Raw genomic sequence first — 23902 nt, forward strand, 5'->3', positions numbered from 1 at the left:
CACTTGGGTTTTACAGATTTCATGAAAAATTGCTAACGTACTTCATACACGGCTTTAAAATACAACAAATATATATACAGCATTAAAAAACAACAGTTTCTGGGGAAAAAAATGCTTCAATAAACCAGTGTTTGGACTTAACATGTATCTAACTCTTTTGTTCGTACACTTTGAGATTTGATGTTTTACACCAGGTCTCATTCAACACATCAGATGTATCTTATAGTTACTTTGCCAAGAAAACGTAGGTCATATTAATATAGATTTTTGGCCATTTTTGTGTCTTTTTAATCCTATGCACGTATTTCCTGTATTTTCTCCTTGTATCTGAAAAAAAAGAGCCTGAGAAATAAATGTGTATTCTTATTATAATCCTATATAAAAACCTGGCAACCTAATACATTTACACAGGACTGTGTTTTTGGCAGAATATTAGCAACTCACTGATTGCTTTTAATATGTCGGGTCAGTATGTTAATGGAATTTTTGACAGCTTTCGTTCTCCTTTTCCATCCAGATCCACAGACGTCCACCTGTGACACCATGCATCCTGGGAGGAAAAACAAACTGGAACCCATGAACATATGGGAGCCTTGTCAATCAGCCAAAACGTGTCTGAAGCTTTCACTTTAAGCGCATGGTTTTCAGCAAGTCAAAGCAAAACAAGTTACTTTTATTTGATTTCGCATGAGCATGTCACCAAACTCACTTGTGGTTGGAACAGCGAACAGCACCAGAGCACACGCACAGACGTGAGCCGAACTTCATGTTTGAAGAATGAAAGGTGTCTGTGACCAAAGATGGCACAAACAGGAAAAACGCTAATTGCTGACAGACTTGTGAATCACTTTCTCTCAGACACTCGCCTTATATGGTATATTTTTCTTCTTGGACCCACAGTATTGGGGTGCACCATGTGGTTCTTTTTTTAAAAAAACAAATGAAATATAGTAAATGGGTGATTTTGTTGTACATAAATGACACTGTATAAAATGAAAAAAAAAAAAAAAATCAGTAGCTTCAGAGTTTATGCACTGATTTACATTGATGAAAGCTTTGCAGAGACAGTGCATTTGTATTGAGAGGTCAACACTAAGCAGTCTTGAGTGCGTGACCTCACATGCTCTTCCCAAATGAATAAATAGGAACAAAAGCTGTATGTAAATGAGAAAGGAATGAAAAAACCTGCTTGATTTAACAAAGGACATTTCTTGAAAGCCAATTGCTACTCCTCTGTCTGTGGAAATGTTTTTGTCTTCAGAGAACTAATATTTTGCTGCATGTGACGTCACTTTATTTTAATGCTTTCCTATTTTTCTCCTAATTCGAAGCACTGTACTACGATTAGAGAGGGTTTGCCGGTACTTATCTGTGTGAGCACTCATAATAACTCAACCATCTGTCATCTATAACTGTTTTTATTATTTTTTACAGAAACAAAACTCACCGCCGTGTACTCGCACTCCACACTTTTGAGATAGCAATGCTTCATACTTATGCTTCCAGAAGATACTTACCATTGCAGTTAATTCTACAAGCTGAGAAAGTCACCCATGAAAGACTGTGTCCCTGAATGTTACCTGCAGACTGCCATTTTGTTAGCTTCAAAATGCTAGCAGCCCTGTGTGCGATGGCGAATAACTGTCTGTAAGCTCATCCTGTCTGTGTACTACAAGTATTTAGGCTTTTAGGTCTGCCGTGGTTTTTAACAGGGAACGTTTTATTTTGATGGTTTGATAACTTTTATCTTTATTTAATTAGTTGTATTTACATGAGAACAGATAATCTCATTTTTAGCCCCATCACTCAAATCTAGATCTTTTTACTTAACAAATAAATCACATTAATCACAGTATTGATCACAACTGGTTAAAAATCTGATTTTCTGTTCTGTGTAATTTTTTTTTTTTTGTCTTTTTTCATACAACACCACCTAAAGCATCTGTTATTGATAATAAATCTGGTACCAACATGTATGAACAACCAACATAGCCTACACTGGATGATCAAAATAATTATTTAAGCAGAAAATAAATTGTGTTTAAACTGAACATCTGTGACTCTGTGTGGTTTGTCTCTGCTAAGCTTTTCACCATAATTGTTTGTCAGCAGCAGCGGTTGTAGTCCATACTGAAAACATGTCCAACCTTCGAGCCGATTACCTAAAATGTTCAGTTGTTGGTTGAACGGGACAGAGCAGCACAGTCAACAACCTGGAGGGGGCGGAGCCTGAAGTGGCTCATTTGCATTTAAAGGGCTAGCACTCAAAACCACCTTTCAGGTGTCATTACTCAGAAATAGGGTTGAAGATGGACCTGTGGAGTTGAATTAATAAAGAATTCAGACCCAAGCATAGCATTTACAGTTTATGTAGACCACAGGGAAATGTTTTAAAAAGCATAATTCTATTTAAAAAAGCAAAATATCACTCCTTTAAATGAGTTATTGGTTTCCAAATCAGCATCTTCACAATGACCAGTGAGTGTGTAAGCGGCAAAAATTTACTTAGAGGTCTTATTTATGTCTTTGTGCATAAGAAATCAATATAAGTGAATCCCCAAAGGAACTTTATGTTGGTAAATGCAAGTTATGCAAATTTACAGGATTTCAGTTCTGTTGCAACATGCTGATGGTCATATGAACTATGTTTTCAGGTCAAAAATGTCCAATTTCATCACAATTAATGCTATATTTTCATGTCACAAATGGCCAAGTTATATTTTAACTGAATTTACCTGAAAAACAAATATTCTATTGTTTTAGATTCCCTAAGTTTTCTTACAAGATTATATACTACATATCACGTTTTATTTTTACAGGTTGCAATATGGAGTATGGTGCTGATCCATCCTGCTTATGTTACACCAATACATACATTAAGAATGTCACACATCACTTTTTAAAGCAACAGTTTTCTAATAATAAGCATTTTTATAAAGAAATAACAATTCTACATTGTTATTTACTCTTTAGTATGATGATAAACTATACAATAAATAACTATGATACTAGTTCTTGCACAGGGATCATTTGTGGAAACGGTGACATGGCTGCCAAGCATCAGTATGATGGGATCTGTAACAACCATGTGACATCCGTCCACTGCCACATTTTGTGTTTTTGTGTCAGCTGTTATTGTTTTAGATCCACAATACTAACATTTATGAATAAGAGGATAATTAGCTATAGTAAGTATATAAGTTTATTACTAATAAAGTACTAGTACTGACCAGATCATCATGGGTAATGTCACGTCTGTCCGCTGTCACGTCCGTCCACCAGCAAAAGTTTTCACATACACGTGCTATTCAAAATCCAATATTTCTGAAAATAGAGCTTCCACTGTCAAATAATATCAGTAGTCTGTGCACAAATGTATTAGCATTATTTCAACACAGTTCTATGCATTTCTTACAACTTTTTTTTTTTGACAAAAATGGCCACTCATTTGACCCCCTAAGCAAATTTTAGCCGAAAGAGATAGTATTCTGCAAGCAAGTGATTATGAATGACGTTATTTCACTTTGCACAGCTACTTACCACAGTTTGCCAAAAAAATAAATACATACAAGTTCTACAGTCAGAAATAACAGGCTGTAAGATATTATCACCAGCAAGCCAGAGTAGTGTATTAAATAGGCTGTGTAATTTATTAATTTTAAAAATTGTAGCACACCATTGCAAATATCTGAAAATAACAGAAGTTGTCAATCAATATATAGTTATATATTTAGAGGTGAAATGTTAAATTGTATTGACAGAGTTTCATGTTCTCATGGGAAACTGAAGCCACTTCTCCACGCTTCCGCATTGAAACAGCTGCTGAATCACTTCCAGGTCACATCTGATCAGACTGGAAATTACATCTGTCAATCATGTATTTAACTTTATTACCTGAAGCAAAAATTAGGACGTCACTGGGTAGATTTTCTACAGCCTGAAAAGACATGGAAAGAGAGACAGACGGAGATGTCTCATGTCCTCTTAGACCACCTGAATTTCATTATCCTTAAAGGTAATAGTGGAATTTTTCCAAACGATGCTAGAAACTACAAGTGTTAAATATCCAACAGGGAACGTGACACTGCAGACAACTACTGGACAATTAGATGTAGCTCTTTTTCCTTTAGAAGTGTACATTTTAAAGTCTTGTCAGCTGTGTTGGTTGGTGCGTCTCACAGTGTCTTTTCAGGTCCTCTTTCCTCAAAAATCTTTTTCCACAGACGTTGCAACAGTGTGCCCGCTCCCCCTCGTGAGCTCCCATGTGTTTGGTCAGCGATCCACTCGCCGTGAAGCTTTTTCCACAGACATTACACAGATATGGCTTCTCTCCTGTATGGGACCTCATGTGGATTTTCAGCGCTCCACTCTTGTAAAATTTTTTGTCACATATATTGCAGTGATGCGTGGACTCTCCTGTGTGGATCATCATGTGTGTTTTCAGGGTCCCCCTCTGTCTGAATCCTTTGCCGCAGACGCTGCACAGGAACGGTTTCTCTCCGGTATGAATTCTCATATGAGCTGTCATATATTCTTTAAAACTAAAGCTCTGGCCACATACGCTGCAGACGTACGGCTTCTCCCCTGTGTGGACTCTCATGTGTCCCATCAAGTTACCATTCTGAGCAAATGCCTTTCCACAGATGGTGCAAATGTAAGGTTTCTCACCTGTGTGGGTTCTCATGTGCATCTCCAGCTGTTTATGTCCATCGAAGTGTTTTCCACAAACCTCGCAATCATTAGTCCTGATGTAGGTTTGCAAGTGAAGCCTCAAGCTCTCTTCGCTCTGAAAACGTTCTCCGCAAACTCCACAAACATCTGTATCTCTCTCATCTTCTTGCACATGTTTCAGAAAAGATGCCCGGTAGCAGAACGATCTGCCACACACTTTACAACTAAACTTCAGCTGGGGTACCATCTTACAGTCCTTGTTTTCAGGCCTCTCAGGTGAGTCTGATCCATCGATATCTGTTTTAGGTTGTGGTTTTTTGGCATCATCTTTATCACTGTCTGCATCATCGCTGTCCGTTTGCTTCCAGTCTTCCTCGCTATCATCTGCTTTATTCTCCGCTTCAGAGCAGTCGGCCTCGGACGGTTTGTCATCTGTGGCGGATCGATCCCTGCAGCTGTTCTCCTCGTTGTGGGTTTGTAAATGTACCTTCAAGCTTTCGTCAGACTCCAGGTGTTTTCCGCACACTCCGCAGAGACCAGTGCTGCGCTCATGTGTAAGCACATGTTTCAGAAAAGAACGTTTATATCGGAAAAACTTTCCACACACTCTGCAACAACTCTGTCTGGCACTTTGGCTCTCATTTGCTTTGGCAGATTTTCTTGTGTTCTCTTTCATATTTTTCCCAGCGACACCTTTTTGGAAAGACGTACCACACATTTTGCAACAACCTGGACCATGTCTCTTAAATGCTCTCCTCTTCTTGGATTTCTGATTTTCCTCCTTTAATTCTGGATCACTGTCATTATCATTATCATTATCATCACTGGCAGGTGCTCTGGAGTACTCTCTTGTCTCCATTTCCATCATTGTTAAAGTGCTCTTATCTGCTCTTTGCATTTGGTGAAGATGTGAAGGCTTACCATTGATAAACTCAAAGTCTGTTTCTGTTGAAGCATCTTTAATCTGAGGAAGATGGGAGGTTATCTGGACTCGCCTGGGACTCTTATTCTGCTGTTGAACCAGATTGTCGTCTTCACATTCAGACCTGAAGAGAAGGAATCCTTCTGAAAGGAAACCAATAAACAGCAGGAGATTGAAAAGTTATAAAGATTCACATTATTTATTACATTATTACATGAACAAATGGTGCCAACAGAGCACAAATATATTATTTTAACATAAAATAATTAAAAGGACTACTTGTATTACAGGTGTTATTTACTGTACACACCTCCTTTGTGTAAATCTGGCTCAGTACTCAGAGATGTGATGTCCAGTGGTTTGTCATGACAGTCGATCTTCTCTGCCTCATGTTCACCCATCATTAGCTCTAAGATCCTGAGTATCTCATCAGCAGCTACTGATAACCGCTTGTGCACTGCTGCCCTCTGCTGGTCAGGTGACATTTCTGTACCAATGAGAGACCGAAAGAGTTCAGTGAAACACACAAGTCTCAGTAATTCTGATGATGAAAAGCAATGCTGAAGATACTAATAAAAGTCATAAAATCTGAAATGACATTACACAAAAATAATTTTTGTTTTTTGTTGTTTTTTTAACCCATAAAGACACAAACATCCACCATCGAACAGAAGCATCCACTTATCTAAACTGTACATTCACTAATCCGATCAATAAATGTAAATAATTGGTGCAAAATGCAGTTTCTCATCTTTTCATGGTCATCAGATATGACCCATTTGGACGTTCAGAGGCTCCATAGTGAACATGGAAACACCATCATCTTCCACAACATTGATTCACCAGTAGAACCCATGGAGCTGGATCAATGACAGTGGATAGAAACACATGGTTTATGTTCAGTTAATAATATATTTTACTGAAAAAGGTTTTTTTTTTTTTTTTCTTCAGTTTTCTCTGTTCTGATATAATAACAGTTGAATTTGAAGGCTTTGGAGTGCCTCAGGGTTCTATTCTGGATCCTGTTTTCTTTGTATATGCTGCCCCTGGGTTCCATTTTTTGAAAGCACAACATCCAGTTCCCTTATTTTGCAGATAATGTACAAATTTACTTGCCCATTAAAGTAAATAATAAAGCCTCTGTACAGGTCCTATTGGACTATCTGCAGGATGTCATCCGTCATCTTCTGCAACATTGATTCACCAGTAAAACCCATGGAGGCTGATTAATGACAGTGAATGGACACAGTTGGTTTATGTTCAGTTAATGATATGTTTTACTGCAAAATGTAACTTTTTCTTCAGTTTTCTCTGTTTTGGTATAATATCCTTTGACTTTACTCTCAGCTTTTATGAAAACCTACATGATCAGTCAATTAAACATAGGAAAATAGATAAATTTCACTGGAAAAAATGCAAAGACTTTTATCATTTTGTAATAAGGTTGTAACAAGATGTTAAAATAAAAAATAAAATAAAATAAAAAGAGTGGCATTGAATATTTTCCAGATGCACTGTATATTGTATATTATTACATTCTACTTTCATTGAGTTAATTTTTTCATCTACATGTGATACATTTATTAATATCAAATATTCATTTTTATAAAAGACTTTAACCCACAGGAGTCAAACATGCGGCCCGGGGGCCAAATCCGGCCCACCAAAGGGTCCAGTCCGGCCCTTGGGATGAATTTGTGAAATGCAAAAATTACCCTAAAATATTAACAATCCTTTTAGTTCAGGTTCCACATTCAGAACAATTCAATCTCAAGTGGGCAGGACCAGTAAAATACTATCATAATAACATAAATAATGACAACTGCAAATTTTTCTCTTTATAAATGTAAATATTTTCATGTATTTACTCTAAAACAAAGTATAATTTCAAAAAAATGTGAATAACCTGAACAAATATGAACCTGAAATGTCTTAAGAAAAGTAAGCACAATTATAACAATTTTCTGTATGATATTAAATGTTTTGTGTGTTTGTAGATCCACTGTGATCTGTAAGTTATACTGTACATGTGTAAATGATAAACTGAGGCAGAATACTGTTAAAATTACACTTATTTTTTCAGTTTGTTCATGTTATTCACATCTTTTGAAAGGATAGTTTGTAGATGTAAACCTTTTCATAATGTAAATTTACTTTTTTTTGCTCTAAAACAGAGAAAAGTTTGGAGTTGACATTATTTATATATTATTATGTTATTATTTTACTGGTTCGGCCCACTTCAGATCAAATTTAGCTGAATGTGGCCCCTGAACTAACATGAGTTTGACACCCCTGCTTTAACCCATTATATACCAGGTTTTTGTCATGATGCCACCATATTTACAGATGAAAAACCAAAATATGAATTATTTCAACATATTACGTGCAAAGTTGTTTTTTTTTTTTTAATGTTGAATGAAGTTTATTAAATTCAGTTTATTGAAGTTTAACCCTTTCATGCACAGTGGTCACTACAGTGGACAGTTATTCTACAGCTGGTCTCTTGTATATTTATGGATTTTATTGTTTTACTTGCATATCAACCAACACAGTGGATACTTACGCACCATCCCATAATACACTGCAATTCATACCATTACTGTAACATTCCTGTTCTTGATAAACCTGATCTGCAGCAACATATTTGAGTGTAAATCATTTGCTAATTGTTATTAGACTGTAATTAACAGTTTTTTGTTTGTTTTTGGTTGGTTTTTTTTTACATTGTTGTGTTTTGTTGATTTTTGCATATTATTTGAGCGAGTAATAACTACTATTACAGTATGTTAAAATGTGAGAAAACAGCAGATTTATTTAATAGTTTTCACACAGTATCTCAGTAAATACATGTTTCTTTGTTTCAAAAATTAAACGCATGGTGTCCAGCTGAGTGGATATTTTTGTAACTCCATGAAAAATAGGTTCATAATTTTTTTTTTTTAATTTCAATCACATTTGGGTTTTTTTATACCTAAAGAGGAATAAAAACATTCAGGAAAAAATCTTGATTAAGGTTCTCATAATTCATGCATGAAAGGGTTAAATTAATTGAATTGAACTTTTGTTTGTGCATAGTGTATTTTAGACTTGCTGCAGGATCTGAGCTGGAAATAAAATAAAATAAAATAAAAACAGACATTATAAAGTTGATACCATATGCATGAACACTGACAAAATGTTCATAAAAGGAAGAACTAAATGTGCGTAAAACAGTCCCAAAGAGTCTAAACCTGTATAATACAGTGGTGCTTTGGGGGTAAATCACAGCAGAAGTCCAACCTGGTGTGTGCAGCCCTTCCTCCTCCTCCTCCTCCTCCTTCTCCTCCTCCTCTTCTATCTTTCTCCTCCTCTCCATTACTCTTAGAATCTCCTCCGCCGCTGCCGTCAGTCTCTCCTCGACAAGAGCCCTCAACATCTGCATCCTAGACATGACGCTCCGGACGCTTTTCTCCACTTTGGGAGCTTTTCCAAACTACAGCAGCTTCAGGAAAACAAACACCACCGCCATCACTGACAGATCCACCCACAGTACTTCCGCCTCTCTCCTTTTACTGTCTGGACTCGGTCAATATCACGCGTTCTGGCACCATGTCTCCCCCTGCTGGTCAGAAATGAAACAGGTTTTAAGCCAATAGACCACAAGTGTCAAACATGCGGCCCGGGGGCCAAATCTGGCCCGCCAAGGGGTTCAGTCCGGCCCTTGGGATGAATTTGTGAAATGCAAAAATTTCACTGAAGATATTAACAATCAAGGATGTTAAAATAATTTTAGGTCAATTCAATCTAAAGTGGGTCAGATCAGTAAAATACTATCTCAATTACCCATAAATTATGAAAACTGCAAATTTTTCTCTTTGTTTAAGTGAAAAAAAGTTACATTACACAAGAATATTTATATTTACAGACTGGCCTTTTACAAAAAAAAATGTGAATATCCGAAATGTCTTAAGAGAAGTATGTGGAATTTTAACAATATTCTGCCTGTTATTTAATGTTTTGTGTATTTGTAGATCCACTGTGATCTCTAACTTGTGATTCACATGTATAAATGATAAACTAAGGCATAATATTGTTAAAATTGCACTTATTTTACTTAAGAATTTTCAGGTTGCTTATATTTGTTCATTATGTTTGAGTACAATTCATAGATGTAAACATTTTCATTACAGAATTTAAATTTTTTCACTCAAAAGTTATTATTATCCTATTATTTATGTTATTTTACTGGTCTGGCCCACTTTTTATCATATCAGGTTGTATGTGGCCCCTGAACTAAAATGAGTTTGACACCCCTGCAATAGACAGTAATGTGCAGAAGTCATCATAACTACTGTATCCCTCAGTGTCATTACTAGCCCTCCGGTATCCCATCCAGCTAGGCCACAGGTGTCAAACATGCGGCCTGGGGGCCAAATCTGGCCCACCAAAGGGTCCAATCCGGCCCGCGGGATGGACTTGTGATAAGCAAAAATAACACTAAAGATATTAACAATCAATGGTGTCAAAATCATTTTAATTCAGGTTCCACATACAGACACATACAGTCCAATTGGATTTCAAGTGGGTCAGAACCAGTAAAATATTATCATAATAACCTATAAATAATGACAACCCCAAATTCTTTCTTTGTTTTTTTGGTGTAAAAAGTAAAATTTCATGAAAATGTTTACATTACCAAACTATACCTTTACAAAAAATCATGAATAATCTGAACAAATATGAACAAACAGAAATGTCTTAAGAAAAGTAAATGCAAATTTTACCAGTATTCTGCCTGTTATTAAAGGTTTTGTGCGATTGTAACGCACATGTGTAAATGATAAACTGATAAAATTGAGGCATAATATTAAAATTGCTCTCGTTTTTCTAAAGACGATTCAAATTGTTCATGTTATTCAGATTTTTAAGGAAACTTTATAGATCTAAACATGATCATAATATAATTTTACTTTTTTCATTATTATCATTTTACTGGTCCAACCCACTTGAGATCAAATTGGGGTGAATGTGGCCCCTTAACTGAAATGAGTTTGACACCCCTGAGATAGGCCCTTACTAAGCACCAAGTGTGCCTTTTTGGCACACTTGTGGAATAATGTCAAAAAAATTTTATACAGTTTGTTTTTAATTCTTTTACAATTTTTTTTCTATTTCATCAACTTGAGCTGTAAATAAAAATACCAAATACTCAATAACTGTCACATTTTTTAACCCTTTAAATGCAGTGTTTGTAATGTAAACAAACCATTTTTTTTTATGGAAAAAAACAAAAAAGAATTTTTTTTCAATATACTACATAAAAAGTAGATCACATATTATTTGATTTTTTCAGCCTGGCATATGTCAGTGATTAACTCCAACATTGGTTAATTTACATTATTATTTTGGCACTAGGTCAAATGTTCAAAAATACTAGCATCTGTCACCAAGTGTTGCATAAAATGCACACCTATAAATCAAACTATTAAATATTATATATTGATAATTTTTCTGCTCTAATTTTATGTTATTTTAGTAAAACAAGGTCAGCCCTAATCATACATATCAAATGGAAGAAATAGTGCGTTTTAGGCACACTTGGGAGACAGATGCTAGTCTTATAATTTTCTTTTGTTTACAATGTGCAAATTTTAGTTGGTAGCCAGAATTTTAAACATCATGCAAAAATGAACAACTTTTGAATTCTAACCTTATTTAAATTGTGAAAAATAATATGAAGTTTTTAACAGGAAGTGCAAAGTGTGCCTAAAAGGCACACCTGGATACCGGAGGGTTAAAATACAACAAAAAACTTGATTTTTAATACTATTTCTCTGTCAAATAAAAAAATCAATAAGAAAAAAAAAAAAACTATTCGTGCAGCTACAAGGGATATTACATCTTCTGTAAACGATATCCTAATTAATAACCTTTTGGCATACAAGAGACCTCTCATAAAGAAAAACACAGGAATCAAATCTGGAATGCTCTTTTCATTTATGATGTCAGCGCCCTGAGAAATCACAAACTTTATTTATATCCACCAATCATAGACACATTCAGTTTGACATTTTACACAGAACATATTACACTCCTAACAGATTAAACAAGAGGTGCCAGGCACAACAAACCCCGCCCGTCGCACATTCTTTTTCAACTTCACTGAAAACATTGAGTATACAGTACAAAAATTTGAACAAACAACAAGACGTCATAAGGGAAAAAGCATTTGAACATATAAGTTTAAGAAAATAATGCATAGATTTAAAAATACAAAGCATAATACACAAATAATAGTAAAAAAAAAAAAAAAAAAGTAAATAAATAAATAAAAATAACAAATCTGACAGATATAAATGAATAAATGTAACAGAGAGTTCAGACAATATTAAAGAATTGTTTATAAGTAGCCAAGGTTTTAGAGCTTTTTTTTTTTAAATTATAGATAAATTCTAAAGATTTAATATAATTTTCAAATTTCAATAGGAAGATTTTAAAATTTGGGTGTGTTTTAGTATATTTGTTTTTATGTACAAGGAATTTTCCAAATAAGATGAACAAATTTACAACAAATTCTAAATTGTGAATATCATGTTTAAGATATGTAATTACCCGCCCCTCGCACATATTGTTTTGGGATCGATCCAGATGATGTCATCATGTCTATGTATGTGCTGATGTCAGCATATCAATTGTCTCTATATATGTGCCAAGTTTGACGTAAATTGAAATAAAATTGATGTTTTTATAGACATTTGAAATTTCGCCCATTCTAAGTAAACGGGAGAAGATTTTTTTTTTTTTTAAATTCATAAAAACTTTGAACTTTGACCTACTCTTCCCAAAATGTAATCACATCTATTCTGGGTCACTGGTAATCTATAAACCAAATTTGGTATGAATTCAACCAATAGTTTTGCTGCTACAGAGTTAACAAACAAACAAACAAACAAACCGAACCAAAAACAATACCCCTTGCCTCCTCTTCAGAGGAAGGGGTAATAACCTTTTGGCATACAAGAGACCTACAAGAGAATAAGGAAAAAACAGGAATTAGATCTGGAATGCTCTTATGATTTATGATGATAACTCTCTGAGAAAAATCAAAAACTTTATTAATATCCAGCAGCCATAGACATATTCAGTTTATAATTTTACACAGAACATATTACACTCCCAACAGATATAAATGAAAGATATAAATTCAACAGGGGAGTTTCTGGTGTTAAAGTAAAGTACAAGTAAAATCCCTCCAGAATAAAAGTAGTAAAAATTTATCAAGTTTGAGTCACTAATAAAGGAAGAAATAAGTCAAAATGCTTGTTGGCTGTAGTTTCTAAGATACTACAGTCTCAGGTCAAAATGTGAAATTGTGGGAATTAATGAGAGAACGGGTTTTACCCAAAATGAATGTTTGTCTCTGAGCTAACAGATCTACTTCAAAACACTGTCTGCACATGATAATATATTGACTTTCAGGTTCTTTCTGGTGCAACATTTATAAATCTATTGGATTAATGTATATAAGTAATAGCAGCAGCTAACCAGCACTTTTGTCATTTGTTTTCCAATTCGTCTTATTAATGTATGTAAGATTTAGCACATTCTAGTGGACTTTTGGAAATTTGTTATCATGGTAAGGTCTGAAATTTCTAAAATTCATATTGATACTTGATGTCATCTCCAAGTATTTCATTCTTAAGAAGTGGAACTCTGACGAATGCCCTACAAGAGAATTCTAGATTAATAAACTTCTGTCTTACTGCACTCCTAAAGGAAAATACTCTATTCTTCCAGGGGACACCTGTAAACTTTGAGTGGATCTGGGCCCCCTTTAGAACACCTTAGCATTAATTGGCTGTTCTGATTGTTATTTTTTTATCCCTCAAAGACGGTCATTTTAGTTGAGCACTGGTACTGATCATTGATATAAAATAACTGATTGATTGACGACCATTCAGATACATTTAGTGTTGCAGTCACGTTTTACCATAAATGTGCAGTTGAGGTCAGACATCCACAAGTTCTACAGGTTTAACTCAATACGCACAAGGTCAGCACCTAAATCCATAAACCACCAAAGTTCGACTTTATTTTAGTATTGGTGATTTCATCCTCCATATCCAGGGGCCATGAAGTGCATTAATTGCACCATTGCATTTCTCAGATGTGACGTCCATTCTCAGTCTTCACAGCTTGTGTTTCCTTCAGAGAATATTGAGATATTTTAAATCTTCTGACCAGATGTATAATTTTGGTGCTTGGTATCATTCAATTCCATATCTCAGACACAGAATCTTACAAACAGTGAGTCAAATATTTCTTTTTAACTTCTCTTTTCAGCTCCACTTCAGTGTTTAATCGAAAAAAAATAGTGTTTGTGTCAATTCACAGTTTGACCACCTGTGTTCCGAGGCCTAACTTTGTCCATTGCGTATGTTTTTCTTTGTGGGTACTTATATCATGAATGCTCATGCCAACGTGCAGTGGACCTCACATGTCCATCAGTGTATACAGAGCCCAGACTTCGTGGAAGGGCTTTGAAAAGCATGTCAGTGGCACACACTGGTTTTTATTTACTCTGCTGTCATGCACTCATCATGCAAAACAAAATCACAAATATTGAATGTTCGTCTTGCACCATCACCTTCTGTGCACTGACTGACATGCAGACAGACTTATGACGTGTGGATCTATGTCATCACTGCACCTCGGGCGAAGAGGCCATGGCTTAATCATCACGAAGTTAATCATTAGAAGACTGAAACAAACATACTAATGCAATCTTGTATTCTGTCTATAGTTTGAAGGTATGCTAGACACAGAGATTAGCTTCTGGAATCTATTTTGCTCAATAGTAGAAAACTAAAAATGTGACTCACATCTCAGTCATAAAGATGAGTCATCAAACAGAAAAATGGAACTTCTCTTTACACTAAAACATGGTAGATTTCAATTTTTGTCGATATGTGTATGTTTAAATATCTATGCATTGAGTTTAGCTAATTTTGATGTTCTAAAAACTCAAACACAAATGAAAAATTCTATTATTCAACATACAATTTATATTTTTTTTCCATTATTAATATTCTTTTACAGGATGTGTAAATTATGCCTATTCTTATATATATTGGTGTCTATTATTGCTAAAGATATGAAAAGATACAAATTATGGATTATTAATCATAGCATCAGTGTGTTTGCTTTATTGTCAAACAGAACCGACTCATTAATGTCATTTGAAAACTTTTATTAAAAAATATTCAACACAATTTCAAAAATACCTTTTATGTGAACAAATAACATGTAAAAATACATCAATATTATACTTAAAACAAACGAGAAATGAGTCTGTTATTCTCTTAAAACACAGCAACTGTACTGTAAGCATACAGAATTATATCATAGAATAATAATATAATAGAATTATAGTTTGCGACATGCAAAAAAAGGTCTTTGTATGTGTTTCTACGTATCCTGGATAGTGCTTTCACTTTTTTCATATAGTGTTCATAACCAAGTTCACTGACCAAATGATGTGACACATGAGAAAATTCAATTCCCTTTGATTTCATAGTTTTTTCATGATGGTTTCATGATTCATTTGGTCAGAGAATGCAGTGAGCATCAGAGAAAAGTGTGTTTTATCTGAAAACACTGAAGTGCGCTCTAGTTTCATTAGTCTGTGCATTCACATGAGTGCTTTGCTCATAAACTTTTTTTGTTCTGCCAGCTCAGAGCTCCGTTCACACAGTATGGGATGATACTAACAGCGACCAAAGGCACCGTGGCGCTTTTACAGAAAGACAGCAGGTAGAAAAGGGCTGCAGTGTGCGTTGGCGGCTTGAAGGAGTCAAACAGGTGTAGGAGGATGAGAGAGCTAATAATGCACCCTGCTTTCACCAGTTTGCTGTTACTCTTCTTGGTCTCGGTGTACAGGGGTGAGTGCAGACCCAGGCCCAGGCCGAACAGGGTGCCCATGTTACGCAGGAGGCTGGCGAAGGGGGTGGTGTCCAGGTGCACCCATTCAGGCTTCACACACCATTTCTGAGCTTTCTCCAAGGTCCACAGCAGGTCCACGCCCAACGCTTTGAGCAGGACGTAGAAGCCGACGGCGAAGGAGGTCAAGAAGAGAGTGATGTAGAAGTACTTCTTCATGCTGGCACTGTAGATCCACTGTGTTCTGTTGAAGGCCTCAGCCACAATCATACCTAAAACCCATAGAAACATTCAAAATGTAATCACACATTTAAGTATTATCTAGTTTGGCTTCGTAACTAGGCTTGTCAATTATTACATCCGCCAAGGAGGTTATGTTTTCATCAGGGTTTGTCTGTTTGTCTGTTAGCAAGATAACTCTCAAAGTTCTGGATGAATTTGGATGAAATTTCTAGGAAATGTTGATACTGGCACAGGGAACAAACAATTACATTTTAGTGGTGATCGGGGGGGATGTTTTGTTTGTTTTTCTGTCTGTTAGCAAGATAACTCAAAAAGTTATGGAAGGATTTTGGTGACATTTTCAGGAAATGTTGATACTGGCACAAGGAACAAATGATTACATTTTGGTGGTGATCGTGGGGGGGGGGGGGGGGCATCTGCCTTGGCAGAGGTCTGCACTCTCCAAGTGCTTTTCTAGTTAACAATGAATTAAACAAAATTGTTAAATGTGCAGTTCATTACCCACCTGTGATAACACCAGCAATGACCTGGTGGGGAAAGTGAGCGGCAATGAAGACTCTGGAGAGACAGACACACACCTGGACTCCCCAAAACAGTGTCCACAGCACCGCCTTCAGATACCTGTCCAATGATAGACAATCATAATGTTGAGTTTGTTGGATGATAAAATATAAAGTTCATAGCAAAGCAAGGTAAGACCTGTGGAGATCATCAGCCTGGTCTTCGCAGGTTATGATCCAAAACAAGCAAGTAAACATTTGCAGCAATATACCAATTAGCACACTTATTTTTTTTTTTTTGCTTATCATGAGACTGTACGTCAAAACAACTTGGCTGAAATGCTTACTTTCTAACTTTTAGCCCTCAAAAGTCAATGATCAACCACTCACAGACCAGATAGGGCGTCTAATGCGATAAGCTTTAATGAGACACGAAGCCAAGATCAATATGGATAACAGGCTCAACGGAGATGTTTTTGCATTCTCTGTACAGTACAAGAGGAGCTCTCACACTCACCAGTCCTTGTTGGTGGATTTCTTGCTCCCGGGTCTTTTCTTGGTGATCATGATAGCAAGGATGGAGGTCACCAGGGTGTAGTAGACTCCAGCCGCTCCCATGGCATGGCCCGATGGACTGCCTGTAAAACAAAAACAAAATGGATGGATGTTATTATCAGATTCCAGTAGGTTTTGAGTTTCAAATGCTACGTGAATGAACAGCTCTACCAGTCTACATATGGAGACATTTCTCACCTGGTCCTGTCTCACAGGTCATGGGATACTGCTCGATGTGAGGTGGGATGGTGTTTGCATAATAAGCTGCATCGTGGACCCACCAGTAAGGCCTTTCCCCAAATAGAATCCTATAAAAACAATAGAAACATGAGGAGATTCATGATCTTTTTTTTTTTTTTTTAATTTTTACATTTTTTTTCTCCACACACTATGGGTTCAGTAAGCGCTACTTACCATTTGAACACCAAGTTTAGCCAGTCTCCAATCACAGCCACCCAGATGAGCTTAATGCCTACTGATGCCCGCAGGTGAAACCAAATTGGGAAGAAGATGAAGAAGGTGTTCCTGAGGTCCGCTGCCCATGACACCCAGAGGAACAGCCCCTGAGCATCCTGGTAGTTGGTTTGCAGGTAGTGGGTGGTGCTCACCCCAAAACCTTGCAAAGCATCCATGACGGCGTTAAGCATTTTCACACTAGCTCCCTTAGTGGGAATTCTCAGTCTAGTGATGTGTTAGTGAAAAAAAAAAGACTGTTGGTACCAGTGACACAGCCGGTTGTTTTTATACCAGAGGAACCCACAACCTGAACGCATGCTCAGGCTGACCTTTGGACCTTGCACATGTGTAATAAAACACAGAGAGTCAGGGGAGTTTGGGAGGCTTGTCACACAAACAAGTTGAAAAGATAGTGAGAAAACAGAACGTCAACTGATACCGTTGTCACTGAACATACGTAGTCTGTAGAGGAAGTCAACTGACCAATAGCCATGTTTCACACTTATGACCTAAAGTTGGGTCAATAACATACATCTATAGATATTGATACACCATCATTCATCCTTAAACAGCAAAAGTAATATAGTTTGATAGTTATTTATTTATATTTTTCAGTATTTCTGTGTTTCCTTTACTAATAACTAGCTAATTAGTATTATTAATCTCAAGCTTAAATCCACAGTAAAAGCAGTTCTCACCTTATTTTGACCTGATTTTGTTTTCACTCAATTTATAAACCCACTAATACTTTAACAGTTATATAATTACCGTCTTTGATGATTGGATAAAAATCTCATTGGTTAGAACGATGGAGTGTGCATTTGTAAGTTACATAAGGGGATCAATGATTAAATGATGGGTTCGGAACGAGTAGAAGTTGAGGAGATAGCTGTTGATAAAAGGTGCAGGTTAAAAATAGGTTACCACACAGTATTACAAATACATCCAGCACACATGTGAGCTCATATTCTGTCAGGAAGCATCTGAACTCTGCACCAATGGCTTCAGCATTTTGCACCTAAGAGTCCAAGCCTAAGGCAAGGCAAGGCAAGTTTATTTGTATAGCACATTTCATGTACAGGACAATTCAAAGTGCTTTACATAAAACTTAAAAGCATCACAGGAGAGGCATAAAAATACATTTAAGATGAAAGAAAGTTAAAATAGAAAAACATTAAAATTGAAATAGACATTAAAATCATCAGCAATAAAATGTGATTTTAATGTTCATTTAAAAGACATTATTTAAGAGTTTAAAGGAAAGCTGCAGTAAACATTAAGGTTTTCAGGCCTGATTTAAGTGTAAGAAGAATAACGAAGGCAAAACTTGAAACACTCCACATGACACAGAGGCTAAACTGAAAGCCAAGATTTCACATGCTCAAAGTCTTAAGAATATTATTATTTTTATTGATCAGAGAAAATTACATCCTAGAAATCTGTGCTTTCTGTAATGATGTATTTTAGCAGAGTTCAGGGGTGTAAAGGTTAAGGAACCTGCCTGCTCCATCCCAAAGGCAAACAAATTTGCTAGCCTTGAGTAAAGTCCAGTGGGGATCATACACAGACAGAACAGAGGGGACTGCCTGAGAGAATTTGGCAGTAAACTACTCAACAAAAAGGTGTAACAAACCCCAAGCTCAGACGGCAGTTGCATCCTAGATTCAGTGCATCACCCACGGGGACAGGCCTGGATTTTACACTAAACATGGATCTTCTCCAAAGCTGGGGGATTGAACTGGCAGTCCATTTGCAAACTAAATACAGCAGCTACGAGGGCTTGTTCAACTTGGCGTCCACAGTGGCAGATCTTCACACCACATTCTTCTGCTTATTCCCAATCTGGTTTCACCTGCGGAGGGACACAGCGCTCAGGTTGATCTGGGTGGCAGTCATTGGAGATTGGCTCAACCTGGTTCTAAAATGGTAACTTTTTGCAAGTAATGGTAACTTGAAGTCCAGTTTTACTATACTGACACTTGTGACACAAAAACAACATTTTTATTCTGAACTTTTCACGACAGGGTGCTCTTTGGAGAGAGACCATATTGGTGGGTTCATGAGACTCGATTCTATGGAGCAGAATCAGCTCCATCTCTGCGGCAGTTCCCCATCACATGTGAGACCGGACCAGGTACTTTTAACAGAAGCCTTTTAAGTTCCTTGATAGTATAACTTCATTACATATTTCTAGATTTGGCAAAGATGAATGGCTTGTATTGAATGAAAAGGATCTCCAGTGATAAACGGGTTATAAACTACAAGTACCTTTGGCCTTTTGTGTTGCTCTTGTAACCATGTAGAGGACCTCCATGTGTTTTGTTTGTACCAGTTCAGTGCAAAAACAACAACAAGAAACATACCATACTCTCAATTTTGTATTTTCCTTGTAATATTTATCACTACATGTCCTTTAGTGTGATGTGCCTACTATAAAATACAGCAGGCATACAGCAGTTGTGACCTATTATGTACAAACCTGGTCTTTGCAGGAAGCCCCTCAGGCCATGCTATGGGTGCTGCTGGAGTGTGGTACGTGATGGTAACAGCTTTACTCTCTTTGGCAACAGAGAAACAATGTCCTCCTTTACTGTACAGGTAATAATAACACAAGTGTCACATAAAAGTTATATTTTTGATGTAACTGTTGTTCAGTCGTCTGTCCCGGTCAGATTCTTGCAGGTAGGTCTGTGGATGCTCATGGGTGTGGTAGAGCTGTTAGTCTGCATGTCCAGAGTCTACATGGCGGCCCATTTCCCACACCAGGTCATTGCTGGAGTCATCACAGGTTAGTCCACTGAAATAACGCAAGGTTTTATCTAAGTATGTATGTTGTAATGAACAAAATGAGCCATAGGACACTGAAAAATGTATGTTTTCTGGAGATCTAAATCATGCCTCACTATATAGGGTGTACCAAAAAAAAATATATACATTTTGGAAAATTACCCCCAGTTCTGCATTTGATAATTTTTGGAATTTTCTTTTATGGACGCTGGTAGGAAGTGATTAGTGGATATTTATCCAAATTTACAGACCCAGGTTTTCATGCATGAGTGAGCAGGGGTAAAATGCGCAATCCAAGTTAAAACTGGTTTGCGTGAAGTAGCGGTGGGATTTAAATCCAATCAAAGGTCATGGAAGGGGACAATGGGCATCCATCTTGTTTTCCACAAAATTGCCAGGTTACAGCATTAACACTTTGGCCACCATGTCAATTTCATTTCTTTACCCATGGCAGCTGTTCCTACCTTTCAAAGTTAATTCAACTTGTTTAGGCCTGAAAATGTCACTGAGGACAGGCCAAGTTAGGGTTAGGGTTAGCTACTACTTTGCGCAAACCAGTTTTAACTTGGATGGTGCAATTTGCCCCTGCTCACTCATGCATGAAAACCTGGGTCTGATAATTTGGACAAATATCCACCAATCCCCTACCTACCAACGTCCATAAAAGAAAATTCCAAAAATTATCAAATGGGGAACTGGGGGTAATTTTTCAAAATGTATAGTTTTTTTTTAATACATCCTGTATTTATAAGTTCCAAGTAAGAGTTTGCCTCAGTAGCACATCTCATAATTGCTTCACCCACTGTATTGCACCTTGTGATGACCAACATTCTTGTGTGTGTTTATCAGGCATAATTGTCGCTGAGGTTGTTTCCCAGCAGAAGTGGATCTACAGCGCCAGTCTGACTAAGTACTGCTGCACTACCATCTTCTTGACCTCCTTCGCTGTCGGCTTTTACCTTCTGCTTAAGGCCATGGGTGTGGACCTGCTGTGGACCATGGAGAAAGCACAGAAGTGGTGTGTAAGGCCTGAGTGGGTCCATCTGGACTCTGCACCCTTTGCCAGCCTCCTGCGTAACATGGGCAGCCTGACCGGGCTGGGCCTGGGTCTGCACTCACCGCTCTACAAAGGCACCAAGAAGAGCACAAGTACCACTTTCAAAATGGGATGTATTACTGTCTCCTTATTCCTACTCCAGCTGTTGGATGGCTGGACATTTTCTTCTGAAAACCATAAGATTTTCTATTTCCTCTCTTTTGGTAAGAGTACAGTGGCACTTTTAATTCCAACCACATTGGTTCCTTGGGCTCTCTGTTGGCTTTTCAAGGGGGAAAAAAAAGATAAGAAACAGTGATTCAGGCTTCTTAGGGCTGAGAATGAATTATGAGTTATTTTTTCTTAGATTGTGTGCAAAACTTCTAGGATAATATCATTGCACTGCAAAAATCAAAATCTTACTAAGTGTATTTTTCTCATTTCTAGTCAAAATATCTCATCACACTTAAAATAAGACATAATCCCCTAAAGAGTAACTTTTCAGTGAGATATAACAACTTGTTTTTAGACAAAAGATCTTGAAAATCTTACTTCAAGAAATCTCACCAAGATCATTTTCATGTCTTCCATTGGCAGATATTTTTTTCTTGAATTAAGCAAAAAAAATCTTGAATTAAGCAAAACATCTGTCAATGGAACAAGTGAAAATTATCTTTGTGAGATTTCTTGAAATAAGATTTTCAAGATCTTTTGTCTTTGTCTTCATCTTTTTGTCCAAAAATAAGTTCTTACATCTCACTGAAAAGTTACACTTTGGGTGACTATGTCTTATTTTAAGTGTGATGAGATATTTTTGACTAGAAATGAAAAAAATACACTTGGTAAGATTTAGATTTTTTCCAGTGTGTTGTCAGCAGATCTGTTACATAAATCATTACCGGTTTATTTTGTCTGTATTTAGTCTTTTACTCTTGAAATTTTTTTTTATTCAGGACATCATTCTCTTTCTTTATAAAAAAGAGTGAATATTAGCTTTCTTCAAAAGTGTGGATTCTCAAAAATATCAAGATTTCCATACATTGGCAGTGAGCTCATTTGTAAGAAAAGGTGCTTTGCTTTTTTCCAGTTGAGAAACTACACAAAACAAAATGTGGTTTGGATTCTTAATAAAACAGTTTTGTATCTATTTGTTTTCTAAAGACTGGTGGTTATTTTAGAAGTCCCACCCTGCCATATCGTGTTTCTCAGAATGTCTCAGACTGATACTGATTAATTCTCTGGCAGGAACAACCATTAAATATTAACTAGAGCATGCTCCCTTCACTCGCCAGTCCCACATAGTGACACTGACTTTCACCACAGCCATAAGCTTTCAAGAGAGTGATGGAGGGTCAAGGGGCAGACTGCATTACAGACAACACGTGTGTCCCCTGAGTGTACATTGTTCAGGTAACCTATCATGAATGGTTGTATCGTGAACAGATCAGCAGAATTGTGGTCACTATCACAACGTAGTTCCTTTCCAACAATGCTAATTAGACTATAAACCTATTTGGCAAATGGTAGCAATTTAACACATCCTTAATCATGTCACCTACAGTCCTTGAAATAAGTAATGATGTAACATATTTAATTGTGATATATTTTTCTCACATCATCTGTTATTTAAAAACATAAAGGTGGTGAGACAGGGACAATGTCCACTTACTGTATGAACTAACATACAGTATGACCCTCCTGATGACATAATAAACGTGGCCGTGTGACATTTTCCAACAGCAAATCTCCCTTAAGTCTACCTTATCTCTAACTGGTCTGTTAACCCTTTTCCGGTGCTTATCTAATGAAAGTCATATAGGACACATATACATATACAGCTTTAAAAAATAATCAGAGCACTGTGACACAATAGTAAAAAATTAACATGTTACAGAAATGTAAAGAAATTGGGGTTTTCCTATGTGCAAATATAAGAAATCTACATGAAATGTTTGATAGGCAAATTTATCAAGAAATGCGCTCTGTTTCATTCATGACAACAAAAAGTCTGTTTTCTCAATAAGTAACATAGTATAAAAAACATCTGTTAAAAAAATAATGTAGAAAAAGTTATACTCTAATAGCTAAATATCAGAAGTTCATGTTGAAATGCTATTACATTGAATTTGTGCAGAAATCACATGTGGATGATTATTTCCAAAGCTGCACTACAAATTATTCAGTTCTTACCAAGATAAAAAAAAAACAACTTTGATTTAGAAGTATTAGATAATTCATCTTGTTTTAAGAGTTAATTTCTTATTTTATGTGGTCATACATCTGTAGACATACTTATTTCTAGATTTAACTGTCTTAATTCAAGAAAACTTGTCATGTGAATTTATCTTTCTACATGGACAGATATTTCACTTTTTTTTTTTTTTGAGTACCTTTTTGCTCAGATTTAGTGTTTATCTTGTTTCTAGACACCTGTTTTTTGCCATGTGCGTATGATCCTGCTCTAAATGGTTAAACTGCACTATGCATTTTAGTCACAGATCAGACAAAGCAGAACATTACACAAGTCTATGGGGTTTAATCTAGTTTACATATATGGCACAGCTTGTGCAGAGCTGTTGTTTTCCCAACCTAGTTTTTGGTTTCCATGTCTAATCTCTGTCTCATCAGAAAAACAACCTGACAGTCCAAGTTTGAGATAGAATGTCAGGTGTATGGTGACATGTCTGTAGTGTTCAATGTTATGCTATTGCTTGTTCAGTTTAACTGTGATGTAGCAATTACCAGAAACACCTCAAACAGAAGTGGTGGAATTGCTGTTAAGTATAATCAAATATTGTGTAATACTGTTGTACT

General features: G+C 36.4%; 4 protein-coding genes across 33 annotated transcripts in view; 2 read left to right on the plus strand and 2 right to left on the minus strand.

Moving 5' to 3' along the window:
• LOC115439715 (ankyrin-3-like) overlaps window positions 1-2051 on the plus strand; it is a 157397-nt gene extending 155346 nt beyond the window's left edge. For all 29 annotated transcript variants that reach the window (XM_030163666.1, XM_030121369.1, XM_030163659.1 and 26 more), the window contains one exon: window positions 518-2051. The gene's annotated coding sequence lies outside the window, so the exon portion shown is untranslated. The remainder of the gene's footprint in view (window positions 1-517) is intronic.
• Window positions 2052-3624: 1573 nt separating this feature from the next.
• On the minus strand, window positions 3625-9106 carry LOC115409993 (zinc finger protein 345-like). 2 transcript variants are annotated; one of them, XM_030121377.1, is made up of 3 exons: window positions 8873-9106; window positions 5904-6080; window positions 3625-5733 (listed from the first exon to the last, which is right to left on the minus strand). In XM_030121377.1, exons 1-3 carry the CDS (start codon window positions 9021-9023, stop codon window positions 4142-4144), a joined length of 1920 nt encoding a protein of 639 aa, XP_029977237.1. In that variant the 5' UTR covers window positions 9024-9106; the 3' UTR covers window positions 3625-4141. The 2 variants fall into 2 exon arrangements, with proteins under 2 accessions (XP_029977237.1, XP_029977236.1); XM_030121376.1 differs by having other exon boundaries at window positions 3625-5736.
• A 6174-nt stretch (window positions 9107-15280) lies between these two features.
• Window positions 15281-17456, minus strand: g6pc1a.2 (glucose-6-phosphatase catalytic subunit 1a, tandem duplicate 2). The gene is made up of 5 exons (XM_030121838.1): window positions 17224-17456; window positions 17008-17117; window positions 16772-16892; window positions 16260-16375; window positions 15281-15783 (listed from the first exon to the last, which is right to left on the minus strand). The coding sequence occupies exons 1-5, from the start codon at window positions 17454-17456 to the stop codon at window positions 15281-15283; spliced, it is 1083 nt and encodes a 360-aa protein (XP_029977698.1).
• Window positions 17457-18973: 1517 nt separating this feature from the next.
• Window positions 18974-23812, plus strand: LOC115439396 (glucose-6-phosphatase-like). Its single transcript, XM_030163239.1, has 6 exons — window positions 18974-19191; window positions 19290-19399; window positions 19758-19857; window positions 19938-20053; window positions 20902-21312; window positions 23808-23812. Exons 1-6 carry the CDS (start codon window positions 18974-18976, stop codon window positions 23810-23812), a joined length of 960 nt encoding a protein of 319 aa, XP_030019099.1.
• The last annotated feature ends 90 nt before the right edge of the window (window positions 23813-23902 follow it).

The sequence above is a fragment of the Sphaeramia orbicularis genome, chromosome 19, assembly GCF_902148855.1.
Source record: "Sphaeramia orbicularis chromosome 19, fSphaOr1.1, whole genome shotgun sequence".
Lineage (NCBI taxonomy): Eukaryota > Metazoa > Chordata > Actinopteri > Kurtiformes > Apogonidae > Sphaeramia > Sphaeramia orbicularis.